The sequence below is a fragment of the Callorhinus ursinus genome, unplaced genomic scaffold (genome assembly GCF_003265705.2).
Source record: "Callorhinus ursinus isolate GAN/ISIS: 27379988/994484 unplaced genomic scaffold, GSC_fseal_2.0 scaffold2, whole genome shotgun sequence".
NCBI lineage: Eukaryota > Metazoa > Chordata > Mammalia > Carnivora > Otariidae > Callorhinus > Callorhinus ursinus.
In genome coordinates this window covers 67,238,329-67,262,352 of record NW_027397064.1, presented here as the reverse complement: position 1 = coordinate 67,262,352, position 24,024 = coordinate 67,238,329, and the positions used below count along the sequence as shown (strand labels likewise).

The following is a 24,024-nucleotide window of genomic DNA, read 5'->3' as shown; positions in this document are numbered from 1 at the left end:
GACATAACTCATCTGTGTTATGCCAGGTTCTTACTGCAAATAATTATTAAATTTCAGAGGATCAGGTTTGACTCAAAGAATATCCAAGTCTATGTGACAATAAGCTCTATGACCACAGGATTCCATCACAGTTCCCCTTGTTGGTGTGGGGAAACTGTCTTGCTGCCTCTAGTATAATGTCACCCAGAGTTCAGGATTTCTTTAGACAACAGCATGCAAGTGAGCATACCTTGATCGGTGTGGCCGTCATGAAGGGTAGAAATGGGGAGGCCTGGGCCTGTGCACAGGATGAAAACAAAAACATGCTTAAGCTTTAAAATAACACTGAGTTTCCAATAAGAAAATGGTCATATTTGTGATGAGTGTCAAGGTCAAGTATATCTTAATTCTACAGCTGTTTTTTTTCCCCCCTTGGAGAAGCAAATACCACATTTTAAGTTATATTTAAACAACACATGAGATCAGAACACAATCAAAGAACAGCTGTGAGAGAAGAGTTGCCTGAGCACTTTTCCAGGAGTGATCCCGAATAGTCCAGATCTCATTACACAAATGGCCCCCAGGATCTGCCACGATACATGGCCCTCTGAGAAGACATCATGTTGTATGGGTTAGCGTTAGCTGTGTCTTTATTATCCAATAACCTTCACCGGCACCCAGATGATACTTTCAGTCTGGCTTCTTGGTCCAATGTTCAGTGTATTTTGGTGGGTGGAACCCAGCATCTTTCCCCCCACCCCATGTAATTAATAGAGGCAGAAATAAATTTGTATAGAATCTTGTTACCTGTATGCTGTGGCAGGTGACATGCCCTGGGAAACAGACCCAGAAGTTTTGTGGGCCAGAGATTTTTCTGGGGGTAGTATGAGGATGCTCACTTCCGGGAGAGGAAGGATGAGGTGGTAAGGGAAGGTGGGCTTTAGTGCAGTCAAAACACAAACCTCAGCCGACCCCACAGGGAGCTCTGGATGGCCTGCAGAATGGCCTCCATGTACCAACAGGGCTGGCTTTTATACCCCAGATTGGAGCAGTCATCGGATGTGGCAGGGGATGAGAATGATTCCCAGGGTGGGAGCTCAGCTGTGAGCTGTTGGCGGCCACCAGCACTCTCAGCAGCTAGCGAAATGAGGAATTCGGCCTGGAAGTGGGGGGTTCTGGGTGACACACCAGTGTCCACTACATATTACAGCATGGAACTCAGGTGCTCTGTGCAGAAACTGGCCATTTTAGCAAGATCTGTACATAATCACACACTAATTATCTCCAACTTACTTGAACCACAGGATAAAATAATACCTGGAAATATATATTTTTTAAATTTTTAATTTTTTTTTAAGTAGGCTCCACACCCAGTGTGGAGCCCAACATGGGGCTTGAATTCACAACCCTGAGATCAAGACCTGAGCTGAGATCAAGAGTGGGACGCTTAACTGCCTGAGCCACCCAGGCGCCCCTGGAAATATGCTTTTAAAGGATAAACTTGCTCTGACAGTCAGCCGATGGGTTAAAAGAAACAACATGGAGGCTGGGAGTAGAGGTTCATTTGCACTCCTGATGCTTCTTTCTTCTTTGTGGAATATCATTAGAGTAGCACCCTAGATCCCAAGCAAGCTGAAGCAGGGGTAACCTTTTTGATGAGTTCTCAGAAGACCTGGATAGATAGAAGTACCTCCTTCTTCTGCTTTGTTCCTGGCATCTTTCTGCCTGTTCTTGAATGGATCCTCATGCTCTAAGTGGGGCAATGCTGGGGCCTGCAGGGGCCGCCAGGGGCGTTCTAGTCGTACCCATATTCCTGTAATTGTAATTCTGAGTAACCTTTACAGGTGATAAAGCTAATATTTTAATTTCCTCCCTGACCCTCAGGTGAACTCGAGAGTAAGGAGAAGGGATACTATTTATTAGCCTGTCTCAAAAAATAATTCTCTATTGTGTGGAGTTTCAAAGTTTTATATAATTTCATTTTCATAGATTTTCATTTTGACCAGCTTTTCCTCAAAGTTATTAGAAAGGACGAACACATATTATATTTGTGGTCAGAGTGTAAGGAACTGAAACATGAATCTGAATTTCTTGATTTCCGTCAACCAGCATCCACCCTATGGAATTTTCATGGGTATGCAGCTCCAGGAGTGACAACTAGCATATCTGTTTTAGCCAAATTCTGAGACAGACTAATGACTGGCCACCCTGGGTATAAATGGCCTGAGCCTGTGGTCACAGAGGCATCAAAACACCAATTGTCTGGAGTCCCTCCTTTGCATTACTTCCGTTCCGTCAGCATCAGGAAGATAATTTTTACCTATTTGATCCTATTATCTGGGATTTACTCACCATCTCTTGGAGAGTTTGAAGTTACATAATGAGGCTTTACTCTTAGTCCTAAAGGGAAAGATTTCAAGGTTTTTCTTATGATGGCTCAGTGACTCATTTTACTGGAGCTTCAAAAACACCAGACGATGTGATGCTTCCCACACAGTATATTTTTTGCTAAATGGGAAATTACCATACTGCCGAGCAAGAGTGAGTGTGGAAAAGTCAGGCGATTCAAGTTCTAGAAAGGACTCTTCCACCAACTTTTGAGGAGAGCTTAGTCTTCGCTTCCTTATCTTTTCAGTGGGCACTCAGACTCAAGCAAATATAAGAAGACAAAGTGATATAAAAAGTGGCAGCGTGCTTTCATAAAGGGTTGAAGCATCGTACAAATGCAGAATGTGTATAAGCATAAATGAATGTATGCAAGTGTAGGGTCACTGAGGTCTCTATGGGTAAATATGTCAGCATAAGAACAGGTTTTTTGTTAGGCTTTGCAAAAGGCAATAGTGCTTTGATCTTCTTTAGCACCGATGTTCATTCAACAATTATGCCTTATGTATAATTATTGTGCAGTAGCCATTTTTCTTGGCCTTATGAATGTAAAGATGAAAAGAAAGCAGCCTCTGCCTTTAGGAGAGAAAGACAAACAGATGACTCAGTATAGTTAGTTCAATGATACTATATGCCTGGCATGTAAGCTTTCAATATATGTTGCATAAATATATAGCTTGGGTTGAAGAATGTTGCATATAATTTGAGAAGGACATTTAATATATATCTTTAAGTGACATAACCACAATCAGCACGTACAGTCATGAACAACAGGGATGTCACTGACTCAACACACTGTGTTAAAGTAATTGTATCAAACTGACATCTTGTGCCATCTTAAAGGGAGCATTTGGGTTAAAATGTTCATCCACCTCTGCAGTCAGTTGAGCCTGGGCTCGGGTTCTGGGGCCAGGTGATTGGGACGAGGAAAGTGGCATGACAAGGCAGCCTTCCTTCTGGGAAGTAAAGAACCTGGGGTCTTCTGCAACTGGTCAGGGAGCTCCATCAGCCAAAGATTCCATTTGTTCTCTGAGCTGCTTTCCACTGGGAGCTGATACTAGAAACAGTAGAGTGGCATGTATTTTGTAATAACATTCTCTGTTTGCTGTTCCTCACCAGGGAGACTCAGGGATTAATTATGGGGGTGGGATAGAGAATGGAAAAGTAGATATTTCTCAAGTCCGTTTTCCAAATCTCCACGATGCTTACCAAGACCCCAATATATTTCACTGATCTACTGACTCGTAACCAATCTGTTTCAGGGCTTGTCGTATGTTCAAGAAATAGATAAGATGTTATGCACGAAATAAAATTATTTGGATAGAAATTATTAACTAAATGTACACACGGCCTAAAAAACCAGGAAGTATTTGGTGTATTTTATTCCCTATGACTTTTTACTATTTGAATGAATTGCTTATGTTTCCCAAATTTAGAAAGAACATATGAGGTGACAAAAGTTTACTTTCCATCCTCACTGAAACTATCATTCAAAGAAATATTGGCCTCCGAGGGAAGGAGTTCAGGTTTCTAGGACATTATTCTTTCCCCTGGCTGTCAGAGTTTGACATTTCTCCAGGCAAATGGGGCCAAAGTCCAGCAACCGTTTTAACAGAGAATGCTTCTTTCTGTGACCCTGCTCGCGTCTTGCTGTGATAGCGAGTAGATGGTGTTTGCCTATAACGTTAACTTCACGCTGCTGCGGCACACAGTCGGTAAGAGCTTGGGATTTACCGTCAACACATCCCTGTTCCCATCCTGGCTCTGCTGCTTACCAGCAGTGTGGATCCTCTGCGAGTCATTCTATTTCCTCAACTGCAAAATACTGAGATAAAAATGCTCTCCTATCTTCCTTTCACTTTTTTCCCCCGTAAGCGTTAGATAAGATAACATAGGTAAGATCCTCATATATAACAAGTGTTCGATGACCTGTAGTTTAGGATTGATCAGGGGAAGATGGTGATGATGACAACATTGGCAGTGTGGTGGTGGAGCTCGGGGTCCGTTACCTACCATAGCAGACAAGCGCATAGTACTTGGCGTAGTCACTGAAACTTGCTGTGTAATATTGGCACCTTTCTTTCCTTAGATGGCAAGTAATGCACTTTTTGCTTGGAGGATAGCTTCCAATGCTAATTCTAGAGGAAAATGAAAATAAAACTAAGCTGAAATTTTGAGATTGTATTTATCAAAATGTACTACTCCATGTAAAATGACTAATTTACATATTGACATCAAACCCACTCTATTTTTCTCTTGCCAATATCATTTAAAGTGAAGGGGAATTACAGTATTTTGATGTAGCCTGATTTTTCAATCATCTTTGCCTGAAGAGGCACAAGCCTTGAGACAGAAGCCCTTCAGTTCCTCTGAGGTGGGAGAAATATCTAACACCTTGAATGGGAGTGAGGTAACCACTTCCCATAGCCATTCATCCCTTACATCTTACAGAGTGCTTGGCAATGCATAGTTCTTCATCTTCCCATCTCTCTTATTGTACTCCCATGCAAAACAGGCAAGGAAAATCTGGCAGGCTCACCAAGAAAGGGGTCGCTGTTCTTATCATATATCTGGAAGGGGAAATCAGTCATAAGCAAAGTGGAAATAAAAAAAAAAAACATAGTTTTTAAGTGCCTCCTGTGCCTTTCATTCCTTTCTGAAGGAAGGTTAGGGTCAGAGAAGCTCTTCCTGGGAATGCTTGCCCCCCACCACACTCCTACACAAGCCAACCTGTACCTACCATGTCAGACCCACCCTCTCCCCAGCAGAGCCTTCTGCATGGCTCCTGAATGGGGTGATTGGCTTTAATATACAGACTCCCAGACCTGACCCCAAACCCTCAGAATCGATTCTCATTTGGGGCAGACTAGATGGTTTGATGCCAGGGTAGGGTCAGGGTCAGAGTCTGTTTTGGCTGGTAAAATAATCTGCTGCCGCAGTGCTCCTTCTGCTGCTGCCCCTGACCTGGCCCAGGGCATGGTAGATGGGAACCAGAGACATCGCTAGCACTACAGAGGGATTCTCTCTAATAGATAAGAATTCACGATCCAGGAGGGAGCAGAGGAATGCAGCAGAGGGAAAATTCCTTATTTCCCTGGTTATAGTTCACATTTTGGTGCAATCTTGCAATTGTTAGGTAGGCAGTTAACAGTAAGGGGGCTAAGTCAGCATGCCCAGGTACAAAATCCTAGCTCTAACAATATCACCTGCCTCCCGAAGTTGTGGGGACTAAATGAAATTACATATGTAAAGTAGATAAAAATGTGCCTGACATATAGCAGACTACCAGCTGATGGTAACTATGACTTTTACTTCTATATCCAGAGAGGGCTGTTGAGGGCACCATTCCAATCACCAAGGGTACAACTGGACCAACTTAAACACTAATTTAGGAACAGAGATGAATGCCTTCCAATAGTAATAGGCTTATGCCAAAGTGAACCATATTAAAAGAAATCACATGATATGGCAATAACCACAATGCCTGGTACACAGTAGGGACTTAATAAGTGGCTGCTACATGGATGAATGTCTGCAATTACCTCTAAATTTAGTTGAAGTATTTAGTATCATGTTTATATCAGCATTAGAATTTCTTGACTTTTTTCCTGAAAACATTTTGAGTTAGCTAATATTTGGGGGGTGTATATATTTTTTAAAGATTCATTTACTTGAGAGAGAGAGAGAAAGTACGTGTGCATGCATGAGCAGGAGGAGGGGCAGAGAGAGAGGGAGAGGGAGAATCTCAAGCAGACTCCCTGCCGAGCATGAAGCCCGAGGCAGGGCTCCATCTCACAACCTGAGCCAAAACCGAGAATTGGATGCTTAACCAACTGAGCCACCCAGGCACCCCAGGGAAGTGTATATTTTTATACTGATGTGGTGTACAGCATTCTCTCAATGTTTTACCTTGATTCATATATAATTTTTGTTACATTTCAGGCTTTAAAAAATATTCTATATATCCACAGGCCTCTGACAGATTTTCATTCATATATTACCATATAAAAATATTAGAATATATTGACATAAATTACCTATAGATATTTCTTCTTCCAGGGTAGCCTTCAAATTCATTGCTAGAATAAAACCTGAAAATATATCCAGAAGTTATTAAATAAGTATTGATAACTAAATGGTGACAGAATTGTTAGTACTAATACTAATAGAATAAACAATATAGTCCAATGTTCGTCTAATGAAACTATATTAATTGCACTTAGATAGATAAGTCATTGCTGTTTATAACACTGAATTTTATGTACTTACTCTGACTTTCAAATCATAGGAGAAAGATTAAATTATGCTGAATATTCCTTTTTTTATTATAGGTATATTGATTCATTAGTTATGAGTTACACAAAATAAGGTAGGATATTGATTATTATCACCCTCTTCCTGACAGTTTACTGGTTCCTCTATGCTATATTAATTTTGTCCATGATTCCAAAGACATTTTGAATTTGTTTTACAGAAGCTCTGACATAGATGAATTTGTTATAAATCCAGAAATGCATCCGCACTATGACACCACACAAAGGGCCATGTTAATTTACCGAGATGCAAAAAAGTCACAAGAGAACATACTTGTTACTTAAGTATCTGGGTCCCAGTTCTAACCTGTCTTAATATAGCTATGAAGTGGGAAATCCAATTTAGTGGCATGATTTTCACTCCTCTGTGAGTTCATCTGAATATCACGAAGTAACTGTCTTTTTTTTTTTTTTTTTTCCTTTTTGGAAGAGCATAATGGAGTGTAGAAAGTCGGGTTCGGTTACCCATTTTTAATTGTTAGGACTGTTCAGTGGCCCGGGTGGTTTTATGTCTTCACTGTCATAAACACCTCCTTATCCCCAAGTAGAAAGAAAAGGTAAGAGAATGCAAATCACTCCTAGGATTGACTGTGTCTTCTAAACCAGCAGCCTTCCACGTGCCTTGACTAACTTCACGTGACTCCGACCGAGGGGACGGTCACTTGCACTTGTCTTCCTCACATCATCTCAAACTACAAGTGAATAAACTACCCCGTATCTTTTCCAAGTGGCCCCCCGCAGGTTTCCTGTTCTGTCAGAGGCTTCACGGTTGCCTTCATCTAACCCTGGCAACCGAGTCCACTTTGCCTTTCTTTTCCCTTTTCCTTCAGGACCACGAAATCAGCAGTCTTGTTCTGACTCTATCTGTCCTTACGGTCATGTACCCTTCCTCTCATTCATTTAACAAATATTTACTGACTTCCAGCGCTGCATCAGGCACTATGCCAAGCGTTAAGGACGCAAGAAAAAGGAGGCGTAGCTTCTCCGTCCAAGAGTACGTATTTCATTGGCACTGTTATAGTTCAGGTCCTCATCATTGCAGGCTTCGATTAAGACCATCGCTGGGCCTTCCTACCTTTGGGTTTCCCCTACCTCTGTTTCTACTTCACAGTATGTGGTAGGAAGTAATTGCTCAAAAAATGACAGCTGTTACAGATAATGATCTTAAATTCACATAACATTGAATTACTACAAAAAAAAAAAAAAGTCTGTATCTATGGGCTGCCCTTCATGGACTTCTGAAGCTTGCTCCTTTCTTCAAGTGCTGAAGTGTAAAATTTGTGTTTAGAAGTAGTTGTTATTTTTAAAATTTTATACTTTTAATTTATTATCTACCAGGTATCAGAAGAGACAGGACCACTTACTAAATATTCTTTCCTGAAAGAAATCATGTTAACTAGCTGTTAAAGAATGTGCAATCTTAATGAAACCAGAGCTATCTGCACTAACCTCTAGCGTAAGTAACCAAAAATGCTCTTAACGAAGAGGTGGTACAGTATCATTTGTGTGTCCATCAGTGCTAATTAAAACCTGAATGGTGCATCATGCTTCATGCAATACTTACAGTGAATCCTGTGTTACTCTGAATATATTTATGGCCTCCCACTTGCCACTTGTAATTTGAATAGCATTTTCCTATAAAAAGACAAACATTATGTTGTGTGAAGCTGAGCGTTATTTGAGCAACCTCAAGTGAATGATCTTTGAGGAGATAAATCTTGGAAGGAACATACCACAGTGTCTTTGATATAGTGAATATGTTTATAGCCATCCTTGTCGCTAAATATTTTGTAGTATGAAATGGCATCATAGCTGAAAACTGGTGTTGAAACAAAGAACTGAAAGAAATGAACAGAGGTTATGTTCAAAAGACAAACCAAACTAAAACTAGATTTTTTTTTAAAAGCAGTGGATAGTTATGATTATAGGAACCAGAACGCCTTGCCTCCCCTGCCTTCCATCACTCACATCTGAAATCCCATTCTTTCAGATAGACAGCTTTTCTAGGGATTCCAACAGGCATTTGCACATTCCAACTGCTGCTTAATTGCTACTACATAGCACTGTGTTTGTAATGTTCAATTCCATTGAACGTCTATGCTTGGAGGTAGTGTGGTTTGAAAGAGAGTTAAAAGAATCACAAGTGAGTGTTGATATTTAGCCAAGCCAAACTTCAAAATGTGGTATTTGACCAAAATGTGACTCATGAAGGCTGATAGTTCTTCTGATTTTTGATTTGTCTGGCGCTAAGCACCTAATGCCAATGATTCATTGAAGACATTTTAAAGATGAAAATATCATGGCCTGCTAGCCACCATTTTTAACATTGGAAAGAAGCTTCTAGAACTTCTAGACTTGAGAGAAAAATGTTTTCCTGGACAAGCTAGTAGGAGGTTTACTCCTTGAGCTCAGGGAGCGAAACAGGCCTCGTTGCCTGTCTCTGGCCTCTTCCCAGGGCCCACACTGGCCACTTGCTGGGAACTGTTGAATGACCCAAGGAGTCTCTGACACTCAGCTTTCCCGTGCCCTGGAACAGAGCAAGTTACACCTCTATATCTGGAATGGTATAGATAACTAAAATTCTGCAAATATCCTCACACAATTTTTAGCTAGTAGTTTCTCCATTAAAAAAAAAAATAGCCATTAACTGAACATAATAATAAAAAGACCCCATTCATTTCAATTGAAAAAAAAAAGACAAAAAAATAGCCTTGTCTTATATTTGTTGGCTTTGTTGTCATTGGGTTGTAAAAGAAAGGCAAAGTGGTAAAATAGCTACTGGAAGAAAGAGCTGCTCTGCATCATGCCCAGTAGAGATTCCCACAAATAATCCCAAACCAGCTGTCTCTGGCCAGAGAAACAAGTTGTCCAACTCCTTCAGAACTGACCAAGGGACAACAACCAAACTACCAGTATCTTTTAGTTGCTATAGGCCTTTTTAGTGATAGCTCCGTGTGTGATCTGATAATTGATGCTTTTTGATAAAAATTTATGGTTATGATTACGTGATATTAAAATGTAACTTATTTGGGTATGGTGTCTGTAGTGGTCTGAATAGCATTCTCCAAAATTCATTTGAACCCAGACCTCCGATGGTAACTATGATGGACTGGGATTGTTTCTATCTCCCCCCAAATTCATATTTTGAAACCCTAACCCCCACTAGGATGGTATTAAGAGGTGGGACCTTTGGCAGGTGATTAGGATGAGATGAGGTCACAGGGGTAGAGCCCCATGAATGGGATTAATGCCCTTATAAGAATCACCAGAGAGCTTGCTTCCCTTGCTCTGTTCTCTACCATGTGTGGATCCAAGAAGTTGGTGGTCTGCAACCCAGAAGAGAGCTCTCACCAGAACCCAACCAGGCTGGCACCCTGATCTAAGACTTTCCAGCCTCAAGAAGTGTGAGAAATCAACTTCTGTTGTCTCTAAGGCACTCAGGCTATGGCACTTTGTTTTAGCAGCCCAAAGGGAGGAAGATAATGACCCTATTTGCAGATATAATCAAGGTAAGAATTGAGATGTGATCATATTGGATCAGGGTGGGCCCTGAATCCAATCTGGCTGGTGGGTCCTCAACAGAAGAGAGGATACCACTAGACCCAAGGGACATGGGGAAGAAGACATCGTGATGGTGGAAGCAGAGATTGGAGAGATGCAACTGCGAGCCAAGGAAGTCCAAGGACTGCCAAGAGCCCCTAGTAGCTGGAAGAGGTGAGAAAGAATTCTCTGGAGGCTTCAGAGGGAGCAGGACCCTGCTGACATCTTGACTTTGGACTTACAGCCTCCAGGATGGTGACAGAGTGAATTTCAGTTGTTTCAAGCCACCGAGTTTGTGGTAGTTTGTTGCAGTGGTCTCAGGAAACTAATACGTCCTAAGTCTTATCACTCTGGCACAGAATGGATGTCTTTCACCAAATGAAAAATGGAGTAAAGAGAATCTATCTCCTTACACGATCCCTTTGTTAGTTTCATTAATCATAAGACCAGCCTCGGCGGGATTCGGGGTATTGAGACTAATGCCTCTAAATGAAGTTGAAAGTGAACTGAGTGAAAAAGAGGCCCAGGGAAAAGAAATTCTGGCTTGTAATTTTGTGGATGGAATTTCATTAGTATAGGTCATCATAACAAGCCATTCTTTCATTTTAGAAGGAAGCTTTGCCTTCTTAGGCCAATGATAATACACCTACTTACTAGTAGCCACTTTGCAATGCCTCCCTCTCACTCCTCAGGGTGAAGGACAAAAAACAGCGCTACGTGGTCTTCACTGCTAAAATGGAACCAGGGTCACAAAATATTTTAAGATGCCAGAGTAAAAACATATTCTCCTCAAAACTCGGGTTAGTAAGGAACTGTAAAAAAGGTTTTGTTCTAGATGAAGACTTAAAATTTCATTTTCATTGAAAAAAAAAATAAGAGAGCAGGGTGTTATGTTTTAAGATATCAGAATCAGGCGAACAGGAAGAATATGTCTGCTAAGCGGAGACTGTTATCTTCTCCCTTTTATTGCACGCGGTGAAGACAGCTGCTTTAGATGAACAGGTAACTTGGGTGAGCTAAAGAGAGTGTGAAATATTTCCGCCTTCACTTTCCCAGAGCTGGGTCCATCATGCATCCTGAGTTAAGTGCTTCTGGCGGCAAGTCACGCCTGGACCCTAGATAAGCACCCATAACTAGGTGGTCCTCGGTTTTAACAAGGCCTTTTCACAGCCCCTTTATCGTGCTTAGATTTTCTGATAAATTACTCACCTCTATGTGCAAAGCCATTTCAAATATTATACTTGGAAGGTAAGATTATTCACCACCTGATAATTTCTTACCATGGTTGGGAAATAACCCTGAGGTCCTACTTAGCAAAGGCTGATGCCTGAAAGGAGTCCGCATTTGGTGAAAAGCACAGACTTCAAGCATTGGGTAGAAAACTCATTTTTCTGGCAACCAAAGTCAGCCAGCTTTATTTGTGAAACAAGGAAATAAAGGCTCACTTAAAAGTTAAAAAAAATTACAAACCCAAAACAACCCTTATTTTTTTGAACAAAGGGATATTGCCAACGGCTAAGGGAGGTGTAGTGTATTGCTTACTTATTTTTAAAATAATTTAAATGTGGCTTTGCACTCTAAGATGTATGCTTTTAGTTAGTGCTTGTTCTCCAAATTTTACTAACTCAATACTAGATCCTTTGATTAAAGGCTTCTCTTTTTTGGTCTGTTCTCTACAGGGTGAGAAGAAATTTGTTTGAAGTGAACTCGTGGTTGTTATTTTTCTGATCAAATACCAAAGGAGATGTTAGGTTATTTCCCCCAAATTAAGACACTGAATATCTCGTGCTGGAGGACAAAAAATGATAGGTAAAGCTCTATGTGCCAGTGCCATGCCTGCAGCTAACAAGTGCATTGCTTTACACAAGTCATTCAGTCTCATTCCTCTGATTCACAGGTGGTTTCCAAGTGTTTTTCAGTTTAGATTTCCTTTATAAACTCTAAAGGAACAACTTCTCTAAAATTGCTCTCTGATTTTATACTGATATGACTTTCTCTAAAAACTAGATCAATATTACTTGAACAAATGTCTGAAAGACATACATATTTCTAGGTTATTTCTGGGTAGTTTTATTAAGCCATTGGTTTGATTATAGGTCAATATTATGACATAGGAGTTATGAGCTTATAAAGTTATGGCCTGACTTTCAAAAGACATGTCAAAACTTATAAAATCTAATGAATGACCTCTTCAAAGCAGCTGCCTTGGGAGAATGTGAACTTACTCTTGAAAGCTATCACTGCAAAGATTTTTTGATGATACCTCTTCCGGGATTTAGAAAATTTACTGACTATTGGGTACATTTTAAGAGATCGAGATGAGTACATGAAAAAATAATTTTTCCCAATAGAATTCCAAAGCTATAGACATTAAAATGATGTAGCACAAAATCATACGTTGAAGATAAATAACGCATTATTCACTAGATTTATTTTGGCATGATTTTTTTAAAAATAATTTTTTATTTCATGTAGGGATCTCATCTTCCCTCAAAGGATATGCATGTGCTTCCACTGAGGGTATTTAAAACAATGTTCTATGGCTTTAGAAGGCAATTAATTAATTAATTGATCCATTCATCCAGCTCATGTTTGTTGAGGTTACAAGGCTGGTGCTATACAGATTGTAAAAATTGATAAGGTACAAATGACTCTAAGATGCTTATAAATAAGAGATTTCAAAAGATGCATTTTAAAATATTTCGGTGTATTTTGAATGCTGGTAGCATTTTCAGAATAAAAGTGTGTGGATTCCTAAAATCATGTCTTTGAGAAGATTGTTGGTATCATTGTTTATCTATTTGTAAAATCATATCATTCACATCATTCTGTAGTAACTCTCACTATGTTATCATAATGGAGAATACAACCAAAGGAAGTCTTCAAGTATTCTTCTTTGCCTTCATTCTTTACTGGAAATTTTATAATGGGAGTGAACTCATAGATTAACTTCCCCTTTCCTCAAGTTTTCAAATAATGATCTAGGAATTACCTTTTTGGAAGATGAGCTTAGGATTGACCAACATTTCAAAAATTTAGAAAATCCTGTCCTTTCACCAAATACTCCTGATTTTTCTTGCGTTATTTAGTACAGTGGCAAAGAGTGAACTCAAATAGGACTTGGCCATTTTTTTTTCTCAATTACACAACCTATCTTTGTTACCTTGCTATTTTAGAATGTAACTTACACTTAATGTATATAATTAATAAAGTAATAACTATTCTCAAGTTAATGAATAAAACTGAAATATCTTTAACTGAAAGAGTAAATATATGTAAGCTAACATCGCTAAATCCAGAAACGTGTACAAAAAAGAGTTTTTAATATCTGATGATTTTTACTTTGTCATTTACCTTCTTTCTACCCATCTAAACTTTGAATTTTTATGAGTTATCATCTTACAGTTGACTCTGAATTCTTTATTATCCTTGTATCACGGGTTAGTGTGTTAAACCAGGTACTAAAGAGTTTCCTTTTTCTTTGCATGTGCCACTCAGAGAAACTGTGTGTGTGTGTGTGTGTGTGTGTTTAAATCCAAATACTAGTTGAATTCAATATGCTTGTAATAAGTGGCAGCATCCACACAACATTCACTTATTCTCTGTCCTATTGTGTATTCTTCATGGGGCATTAGACACAACTGATAATTTTGTAAAACATGATCTTTTTACACTAAAAATTCTCACAAATTACTGTATAAACCTATCCCAAAAATTCTACATATAAGTGATCAAAAACCATAACAAAACACACATTTTCCTATTTGATACCACTTAAAGACTGGAAAAATATATAACTCATTTATTCATTTCAGTCTATATAAAATGTATTAAGAGGTAGGTTGTCTTTAAATGACTAAGAATACCAGTGTATTTGGTTCTTCTGGCTTCAAATGGCTAATAATTATTATTTTAAGCTGATCAGGAATTGTGATCCCTTTTGAAAAATAATCTTTATTTTATTTGCTTAATAAGAATATTAACTATGAATATCAGAAACTCGATTAAAAAGCTAAGGTTGGGACATGAGGAATATGATTTGTTCTCAAAAGAATTTTAAATATATAGACATTAAAATTGTCTGGCACAAGTTTGCTGAAAGGATCACTACCTTTGTGTGTGGTATTTTTTTTTTTTTACCTTGTTATTTTTTCTATGAAACAAGTAGTGTCAGTTTGGATACATTTAAAATAGGTCCTTTGATAGCTGAGAATCTGTGAAGTGACATTAAAATATAAGGAAAAGATAGCAAAATCATACTCCACCAGCCCATCCAGTTCTGCTTTCTTCTATATGCTCCTGGGTCTAAAAGAAAGAAAGATCACACCAAGCATACTATTAGGAGAACAGTTTTTTCTAGATATGACCTGGGCATTTGAACCAGTTAAGCTATCTACTCAAACTGTACTATTGTAATTGAGTAACTTCACACTTGAGTTTAAAGTGACCATATGCACAATCTTATACACCAGCCCTATGGCATACACATGAGTAATCTAAGAACTGGCTCTTACTGCAAACATTTAAGAATCTTGGTTTAATTTTCCATGAGGCGGTGCCTGGAATTATTACATCTACAGAAGCCTAGCACAACCCCTAAGCACTTGGTGTCATGTAGTTTAAAAAGGCATTTCACAGTGGACTTTAGGTTAATTTTTTTCTTTTCTTCATCTTATTAAGTAGGTAGGAATCTTAAAATGTGCACTGGATCTTATTTTGGTGCCTATTTTTGCATAAGGCAACCAATTACTTATTGAACAAAATTTAGTAAGGCTGAAAGGATGAATAAGCTTTCCTAGACAAACAATTAGAGAAAGAACATTTTAGGTGAAATGAACAACACAGAGACCAGGCCAGCTTAGTAGACTACAGGTGTGGTTCAATATGGCTGAGGGGAGGGTGACTGACTATTGAAAAGAGTTGAAGATGAGGAAAGATGCAAGGGTATCAGAAAGATCCTGGAGAAACTCGAATGCCACCCTCGGAAGTTTGGACTCCCCCTTTGGGTAAATCCTTTGAAGGATTTCAGAATCACAATTTGGAAAATATAATTGCAAACATGATGCAGAGAATGGATTAGAAGTGAGTAAGATAGAAGGAAGCAGAGAGATCAACTGGAAGGCTATTGTAATGTTTGGGAAAAAAAGTGATAAAAGCCTACATCTAGGTATTGATATTAAGGGCGGACCAGAGAAGATGTAGCCAGAGATAACTTAAAAGTTCAAATCCTCAGAATAAATTTGAGGGGCAAATGGTAACCGAAACCTCTGGTATAGATGAAAATCACCTAAAGAGTAAGTTGAGAGTTGTGGCAAAGACTATAAGATTATCAGCAATCTTTTGCTGATGTCTTTTTGCTCGGACTATAGTCAGGCTCCATTTCCCAAGCCTCCTTCCCGATTAGGATGTGGTCATGTGATAAGTTCTAACCAATGATGTGTGAGCAGAAGTGACTCATTCCACTTCCAGGCCTAACCTATAAAAAAAAAACCTCTTGAGCATGATCCTCCATTCCCTTTTCCATCCCCCAGCTGGATGTTGGTGGTCAGGTTTGAATGACTTTGGACTAGCCTTGGAAGTCACTAGATAAGACAGCAGAAATGCCATCAACCTAAGCACCCCATCTCCCACCCCTCACCATTCCCCACTCACCTGGACTCATTAGTAGGTAGTTACATGAATGTGCAAAACATTTCTATTGTCTTAACCCACTGAATTACTGGAAGGGTTTTATTGTTGTTATAGCAGTTAGCCTATCTTGCAAATACATTAATTTGGAGAATGATAAGATTTCTAGAGAACAGAAAAAGAAGAGCTGGAAACAAAAAGAACAGTCAGTGAAGAAGAAAGAGAACCATGAGTGAGGGTACTGTCATAAAAAGCAAGGTAATAATAAATCTTAGGCACAGCTTTGTTACTCAACGCTTTGTTGTTCTTAAATCTGAAAATGTGTTCCATGTACTTATCAAATTATTTTGAAACTGGGGTTGTTTTGAAATCCCAAGTTTAATTAAACCTGGTATTTTAAATTTAATAACGGTTTTGGGCCATTAAACTAAAGCTTATATTCCAAGAAAGTCCACATCTCCTTGAATAAGCATCTTATATATTCTGTCAGTTTGGATTAAAGTTGTCCCTGATTTTGATAAATTAGAATTTCAGATTCCAAAGCAATTGCTGTTTTTAAATTCCTTTTTTTTGAGAACTAAAAATTGTGTCTAAATGACCGATCTTATGGTTTTAAACTAATAAAATTAAAGCAATAATTCCTCATACCTAGATTCAATAAAAACAGTCAAGATATATTCCTCCAAAGCTGATTTATCACATGAATGGTTTCTAATTAACTGCCACAATCAAGTTTATTCTTTTCTTCCCTCCCATGCTACTGCATTAAAGCCAAAATCTTTCTGTTTTGTATATCAAAATATAAATAAGATAAAAATAAGCTTCTAGCATATTCCATCAAAATTAGTCAAGCTTCTTAGAGAGTAGTGATTTAAGAAATATTTTTAGCCTGAGTAATGTTGACTATTATAGTCCTGATATATTTCCAAATAGATTCATATGACTCTTTTCTTGCAAAACATAGTGTCCTAATTTTGAGATGGAATTTAGTGATTTACTTTGATTGCTCTGTGTTTTTTTTCTTACTTTATAAAATAGGTTTATTCTATATTTGGTTTAATGAAACACGTCTTCATAATTAGAAGTCTTATGAAATGTATCCATCAAATTTCCTATTTAAAGAAAACATTTTGTATTTCTTAGTCTCTAATATGAGTACTTCTGAACAGGCTCATTTTAAAGCTTTTAGATTGCTAAAGTACTTGTCTAACTCATTAATTAAACAGATTATGTTTGGATTTGAACAATAGAAACAATTAAAACTCAACAATTAATCTGTGCCTAATTTTCAAGTTTTTTTCTCCCTAAAATTAACACAGTATAGGGTACTCTCAAGGTAACAAGAGAGCAGGATAATTTGATCTGATATTTCATGTCATATTCTTGATTATCTACTGTTAATTTTAAAATGGGAATATTTGGCTTTCTTTTGATAATATCCGTTTCCTTTGAAATTTTTATTTTTCAATTTTGACACTGAATAGAACATAGCACCGTTTACATTTTCTCGGTTTTTTTTTTTTTAATAAAACACATTTATTTCCATGATAGACCCATCTTATCTTTTCATCCTCCTTATTTTGGTTTTTTTGACTGCCATCCGTAGCATCTCAAAAGGATAGATTTCCATCCTAACTCAAAACCAGATGCCTTATTTTTCCAATGTTACATTGTTTCAGTTAGTCTTTTTCTCTACGCAGTACCGGTGCCGAAGTCATTCAAGAAAACAAGGGTATCTTACTTATTTAATAAAAATAAAGAAATGTGAAGAAAGAGGGTTTTTTTTTTTTGCAAAGCAATCAAGAGTTGAATGTGGTAATTCTGGCCTTATAATACAAAATGTTAGCTACAGGTAAGTCTCCCCTCATGTACTTTCATCTTCTGGCATATACCTCTGTGGTTTTAATATAACCTACCTTTGGACAATCCCATGTCTGCCAGCCTTCCCTAAAATCACATATAGACAGAACTGAAACGTTCTGGATTCTTTTTAGCCACTGCAAACATATTCGTTCATCAGTAACCCATGTGAGCCAACTGAAATAATAATCACTGCAAATAAAGCAAAACAGAGTCACAACCATAAACCAGTATCACATCAAATAATTTAAGTTCTGTTTTCTAAAGGATGTATTTTATTATTATGAAATATTTATTCTATAGATAAGGAAGGTAAACTTTCCCTTCCCTACAGAGAAAGAAGGCTTAAATGTACCTGCTGAATTTTATTTTATTATTTATTTATTTATTTATTTATTTATTTATTTATTTATTTATTTTTCAGAGAGAGAGAGAGAGTGCAAGTGAGCCCGGGGCAGGGGAAGAGTTAGAGGGAGAGGAAGGGAGAGAATCTTAAGCAGGCTCCACGCCCAGTGCAGAGCTCGATGTGGGGCTCCATATCAAGACCCCGAGATCATGACCTGAGCCAAAATCGAGTCAGATGTATAACTGACTGAACCACCGAGGCACCCCATACTTGCTGACTTTTAACAAATATCTATAAGAGAACTCATTCATCTAATTGGATTATTTTATGCTTGAGTTTTCTCCTCATTTTGGATTTGTACATCTCAAGAAACATTTTAAGACATGAGGCCAAAGCTATTGGTCAATCTAGGGGGAAAAAGCATTAAACTGGTGATTTTTCACAGGTAAACTCAAGTTTTCAATTTTTAACTAGCTGAGAGAGAGCCAAGTATGCTAAATGCCCATCTTTCTCTCCAGGCAGGTTTGTGTTGGAAGCCGAGTTTTAACGGTGACCGTGATTAGGGGTTGAAATTCAGGCTTACTATAATAATCAGAGATGATGTATACTAAGTAACTCAAATGATGCTTGGCACGTAGTTGGTGTCAATGAATGGCAGCAATTATTACTTGGCTCTGAGGATGAAGCTGCAGAGAGAGAACATCGATGTAAATAAACCACAGAATTTTGGACATTGATGTAAAAGCAATCCCAAAACTGGAAGGGTCTCTGGCTCAGATTCTGGTTTTACCTCCTACTAGTTGTCCTATTTAAGGCTACTTACTTAACATATCTGTGCCTCCGTTTCTATATAAAATGGGAATAATAATATTACCAAATTTAAAGCTTGCTACAAAATTTGTTGAGAGTGCTTAAGGTTCTTGAGAATTCTGTCTGCTCCATGGTAAGTGCCGAGAAAAGGTTAGCTCTTACTATTAAACTGTTAGTATTTTACAGATGCCCCAACAAGCCTCTTGACTCCTCCTACAGTACCCTTTCTATCATTCCATTTGCCTCCTCAGGAGAATGACACTTCAAAAGAAAAAAATAAAAGATGTATTTAGTCAAGTTTTCATCCACTAGATTGGGGTTGGGGGAGTAATGGATCATCCAAAAAAAATAAAGCCATTTTAAATTATCCACGAGTGGATTCACCTTGGCAGGGCCCAGCAGAGGCCTCTGCTGTGGTTCTTTTCCCTGGTAGTGATCAATTGCTTGGCCCTGGCTGACTCCCCTTTATGGGGCAGCACGAGAGAAGCCAAGCAGTGGCCTGCTGGGTTTGGGAAGTGGTAAGGAGGCCCACCGTGCAGGGCGTAGGGGACCTCTTAGCTTTATCTGCTTCAACCAGAATACCACAGAGGGCTGATGGAGGGCTGGAGGCTTGCTATTATCAGGGTTAATCAGCCAGTATCTACATAGGGCACCATGCTGGAGAAGTGAGACTGCTTCATGTCCCTGTTTACCTATAGTTAACCCCAAACAGAAATTGGACAAACAGATAACTGTGGATAGACTTCATCCTAGTAAAAAAAAAAAAAAAATGCTAATATTTGGAGAGGGTTGGCTTATCTTCTCTTGTTTGTCATACATATGTGATCGAGCATGATGTATAAACCCTGGGTTGGAGAGAAAGTAGACCAGAGTTGAGAGAAACCATGCGGAGAAGACATAGGAATTTTATTATTTGCCTACTGACCCCAAGTTTACCTTCACACACCTGAGGGAATTATCACTCAGACTGATCACTATGATCATCTTTATATGTACAAAAGAGGCTACTATTTTAAAAATCGATTTAAGAAATGTATTTGTGATTTTTTAATTTGGTTATGTATTTGGGTTTGCATGTCAATTTTATTTATTTATTTTTGCTTAGAGTATACACATCATAAATTCACTAGAAAGGAAGTATAAATCCCAATTAAGAAATTTCAGTGTTAGGGGCGCCTGGGTGGCTCAGTCTGTTAAATGTCTGCCTTCGACTCAGGTCATGATCCCAGGGTCTTTGGATTGAGCACCATGTGGGGCCCTCTGCTCAGCAGGGAGCCTGCTTCTCCCTCCTCCTCTGCAGCTCCCCCTGCTTGTGTTCTCTCTCCTCTCTCTCTGTGTCAAATAAATAATTAAAATCTTTGAAAAAAAGGAGAGAAATTTCGGTGTTAAAATTCAGTGGAAGGTAGGAAGCAGCTGAGCTTACTATACCTTGATGCTATCATTGCTGGTACTGGTACTTCTCTGGGACCTACATGCTCAGGAGAAGTGGTATCGATAATAAATAACCGAACAACCGGATTCTTAGCTCCAGCCTGTCAAAAAATTGGAGATATATAAGCTCATAAAATTCTAATGATCATCAACATATTAAAGACACTTTAGGAATTCAGGCGTATTTTTATAAGGTAATGATATTAAGTATATTACTATTGAAAACATTCTAATTATAACATGACCAGGAATCTCATTTCAATTTTACTTGCAGAGCAATTACAAATATTGTGTCAACCAGAGTGAAAAACACATATTTTAAGTGATTAATGAGGGAGCTTTGATTCATAGGGAAAAAAATATTTTGGATATGAAAATGCAGTTCTATAATTGATATTCTCTTTTCTGACTTTCAAAATGGGTATTTCCTATTATTATTATTATTATGATAAGTATAAGAATCATTTCTCCATGTGCTAGAGGGAGTGTAGAGGGGAGGAGAGTGTAAAGAATAAATAATGAAAGAGACTTTTTGCTTTGTACCCTATAATTTGGTCTAGGACAATCATCACTCAATCTCCTAGTTGGTTACATTACTACTGCTATCATCCCCCCCCCAAATTAGGGAAATGTCACCTCCAAATAAAGTGCCCATGGAATTTGCACTTTTCTTGTTTTGTACTTTCTGTGCTATTATACACCCTAAATTTACATGACAGTGTAGTTCACACCCAGACAGCTTCTTAGAGTTCCTGTTATTTTAACACAGAAAAAGAGAGTCTTATAATTGTTAAACAATTTAAGTCCACAAAGTTTAAGTTCACAGCCTTAAATGACTCCATGCTGTTTGGATTTATCTAAAGACCTGTCCAGGCCCTCCTCTGACCTGTTTCCCTATGAGGTTTAGCTGGGACTTTTGGCTTCTTTCAAGTTGTCTCACCTCTCGGTCTGATGTCAGATGTTTCAGCAACTTCGGTCTTCAAGAAAACATGGAAATTTGGGTCCCAACTTCTCAGCCAGTATCAGTTAGTCCTCAGTTATGGGTTCCTCCTCTCTTCTTGCTCCCTTACACCCTCCCAAAGACCCAAGTTCTTTCACATCTTGGGCCCCAAGTACCACACCTCTTGCTTCCAAATATCTCCAGCTTTCAGACTTTATACCCAGCCATTGAAGGGTCTCCTCCCTAAACATGCTTCTCCTATCCACTGCCTTTTCTCATATGACTTCTAACATAAATTTTAGACTCTCTGCTATTTCTATTTCTCTTACCACAACCACCTGGACTTGCATCGAAAGCCACTTGTGTGTATGCACATCTGTCCATCTTTGTCACATATAGGGACCCCCTGGATCTATCCATAACAGTGCTCTCTTTGGAAAGTAAACAGTGTAGTGAATAAAGAACAAAGAACCATTTTCTAAAATCATTTCCACTCCTTGTGAGAGAGGAGGATTTATGATTTGCTCCATTTTCAGATTTTTATCTAAATCAGATCGGGATCTGGTGCTTCTCCACTGTGATCTTGCTATTCTCCCACTGCAGACACGGAAGCCCTCTCTTCAGACATGGGACTGAATGAAAAGTGTGTACACTGAGAATTCTAGAATGGTTATACAAGAAACTTTGGGCTCACTCCATGTCTCATTTCCTCAAGGAAGAAACTAGGCTTACAAACTTAACCTACCTTGTATGTCCAGAAAAGATCATAACTCATGCCTGCTTCTACCTGACGGGAACATCAAGTTCAACATTTGTATTTTCCATTCTAGTTCGCATTTACATGAGAATTCAAGAGGGAATTGCAAAACAGAACTTTACCCTGAATTTGGAGCATGAAATATGAAAAATTAAAATTAAGTTAAGCTTGTTTTTCCTCCATAATCTAGACCATATGTTTTTCAAAGATTCTGCGATGGATTTTGCAAAGACTACTTCATCCAGCACAACCAGATGTCCAAAGCAACAGATGTCCACATAAATAATAGAGCACAGTACAATGTTTGCCTTACAATGCACAAGGATAAGAAGCTCTCCAAACTTGTTGATCCCACCTCTATTCATGGTATTGGTTGCTCATTTTGACACAGGAGAAACGGAAGCATCTGCTAAAAGTACTCAACATACCTTTGGGTATGGAATATTTATTGTTCTAGGATATTGTTCATCACCATAATAGGAATATGCAATAACTGGTATCTCTGTATCATTAAATTCTGCATATGCCAAAAATTTTCCATTAGGAGACCACCAGAGAGCATATTTTGTAGCAAGCATTTCCTCTGAAAGATAAATACAAGCATATTAATTACAATTATAACTTACTTTTAAGATCATTGTAAATGCTTCAAAATACGTTGTATGGCCATTTATTGACTGAAATAATTTATTTAATGTGGATGTGACATGCCAAAATTTGGTTGTTCAAAAAGACAATCTGAGTTTAAAGAAATAGTTTAACCTTATACCTCATATCAAACATCAACCAGTCTTCTTAGGAATTGATATTAAATCAGAAATGTAATTATTTAAGTAAATTAATTAAACATTTCAACAATAAATAATTTTTCCCTTTGGGGCAGCTTCTGGTTTTTATAGTCATCTAAAGTAGCCCAAACAAGGGGAACTGTAATTATACTATAGAGTGAAATGTTGGAAGTTGATTTTTTCTTAGGAATATTAAAAAAAAAAAAGTTCAGTTATATTATTTTTTAATAAAGGCAAAGACTACAAGACCTTTTAACGTCCAGGTGAGTCCTGGATCCTACATGACCTAGAAAGAGGACGCAATTCACGAAAGCATCAAAAACTAGGAATATTTCCCTGCAAAATTATGTAGACTGCTGTTTCGTTTTGGAAGAAGGCTTATTTCTCAAGAAAAAAGAAACCTGAGGAAATGTACTAACATAGCATCTAAGGACCATATACTACTTGAAATATAAATTATTACTACCACTTTATAATGCTTGTGAAAATAAACTCTCCCAGGCCGATTACTAGATTTTGCTCTTTCAGAACAGGCACACCCTGTTCCTAATCTGATAACAGCTTTCAGAAATGCCACCATTCATCTCAGTAACATACCACTCATCTCCATTTTACTAAATATATGCAATTATTTTCAATTAAAAGCCTAAAACAGCAACAGTAGAAAAAGAATACAGCTTACCTTCATACACCCAGTCTGGGATTCCATTGAATATTTTATTTTCTTTTCCATTATATGTTATTTGAAAAGGTGGGTCTTCTGGTCTTTGTTTCAAATAGACATTGTTTTGATAGACATATGCCTAGACGTGGTGGTAAGTTAATGAGGAGAATTCCATAAGGAATACAATGAAGTCTGTAAATTTGTATTAACTATTTACCTAATACCTGCAAAATGAGTGGTAATCCAGATGCAAAAAAGACTCACAACTAAAGTATCGTTTTAATAGGTCAAAAAACCAACCAACTCACATTAACATCAATTAGGATTTTTAAAGTCTGTATCAAATAAAGCATAAAGTCTACTATTGTATTTGTTGTTTTATTACCCAAATAAATAATTGTGTATATTAACAGAAAGTCAAATAAATCTTTGAATATTAATAGCTAGCCAGATCTAATCTTTATTTAGAGTCCTTAAATAAGAGCTTGGACAAAATTTCATGTTGTCTGAAGCTAGTCTGGGAAACTTGTGAAAACCATATTTTTCCTCAGCTTTCTGGCACAAAGCATTCTGGCTGAGTATG

General features: G+C 38.0%; 1 protein-coding gene across 2 annotated transcripts in view; it reads right to left on the bottom strand.

Annotated features, from left to right (window-relative positions):
• FAP (fibroblast activation protein alpha) overlaps positions 1–24,024 on the bottom strand; it is an 86,107-nt gene that overhangs the window by 24,045 nt on the left and 38,038 nt on the right. For both annotated transcript variants that reach the window (XM_025852541.2, XM_025852545.2), the window contains 10 exons: positions 23,460–23,580; positions 22,418–22,572; positions 20,290–20,393; positions 17,762–17,897; positions 14,478–14,522; positions 8,411–8,515; positions 8,242–8,312; positions 6,402–6,455; positions 4,378–4,502; positions 230–277 (listed from right to left, as the gene is read on the bottom strand). In XM_025852541.2, the coding sequence (XP_025708326.1) occupies positions 230–277; positions 4,378–4,502; positions 6,402–6,455; positions 8,242–8,312; positions 8,411–8,515; positions 14,478–14,522; positions 17,762–17,897; positions 20,290–20,393; positions 22,418–22,572; positions 23,460–23,580 (964 nt within the window). The remainder of the gene's footprint in view (positions 1–229; positions 278–4,377; positions 4,503–6,401; positions 6,456–8,241; positions 8,313–8,410; positions 8,516–14,477; positions 14,523–17,761; positions 17,898–20,289; positions 20,394–22,417; positions 22,573–23,459; positions 23,581–24,024) is intronic.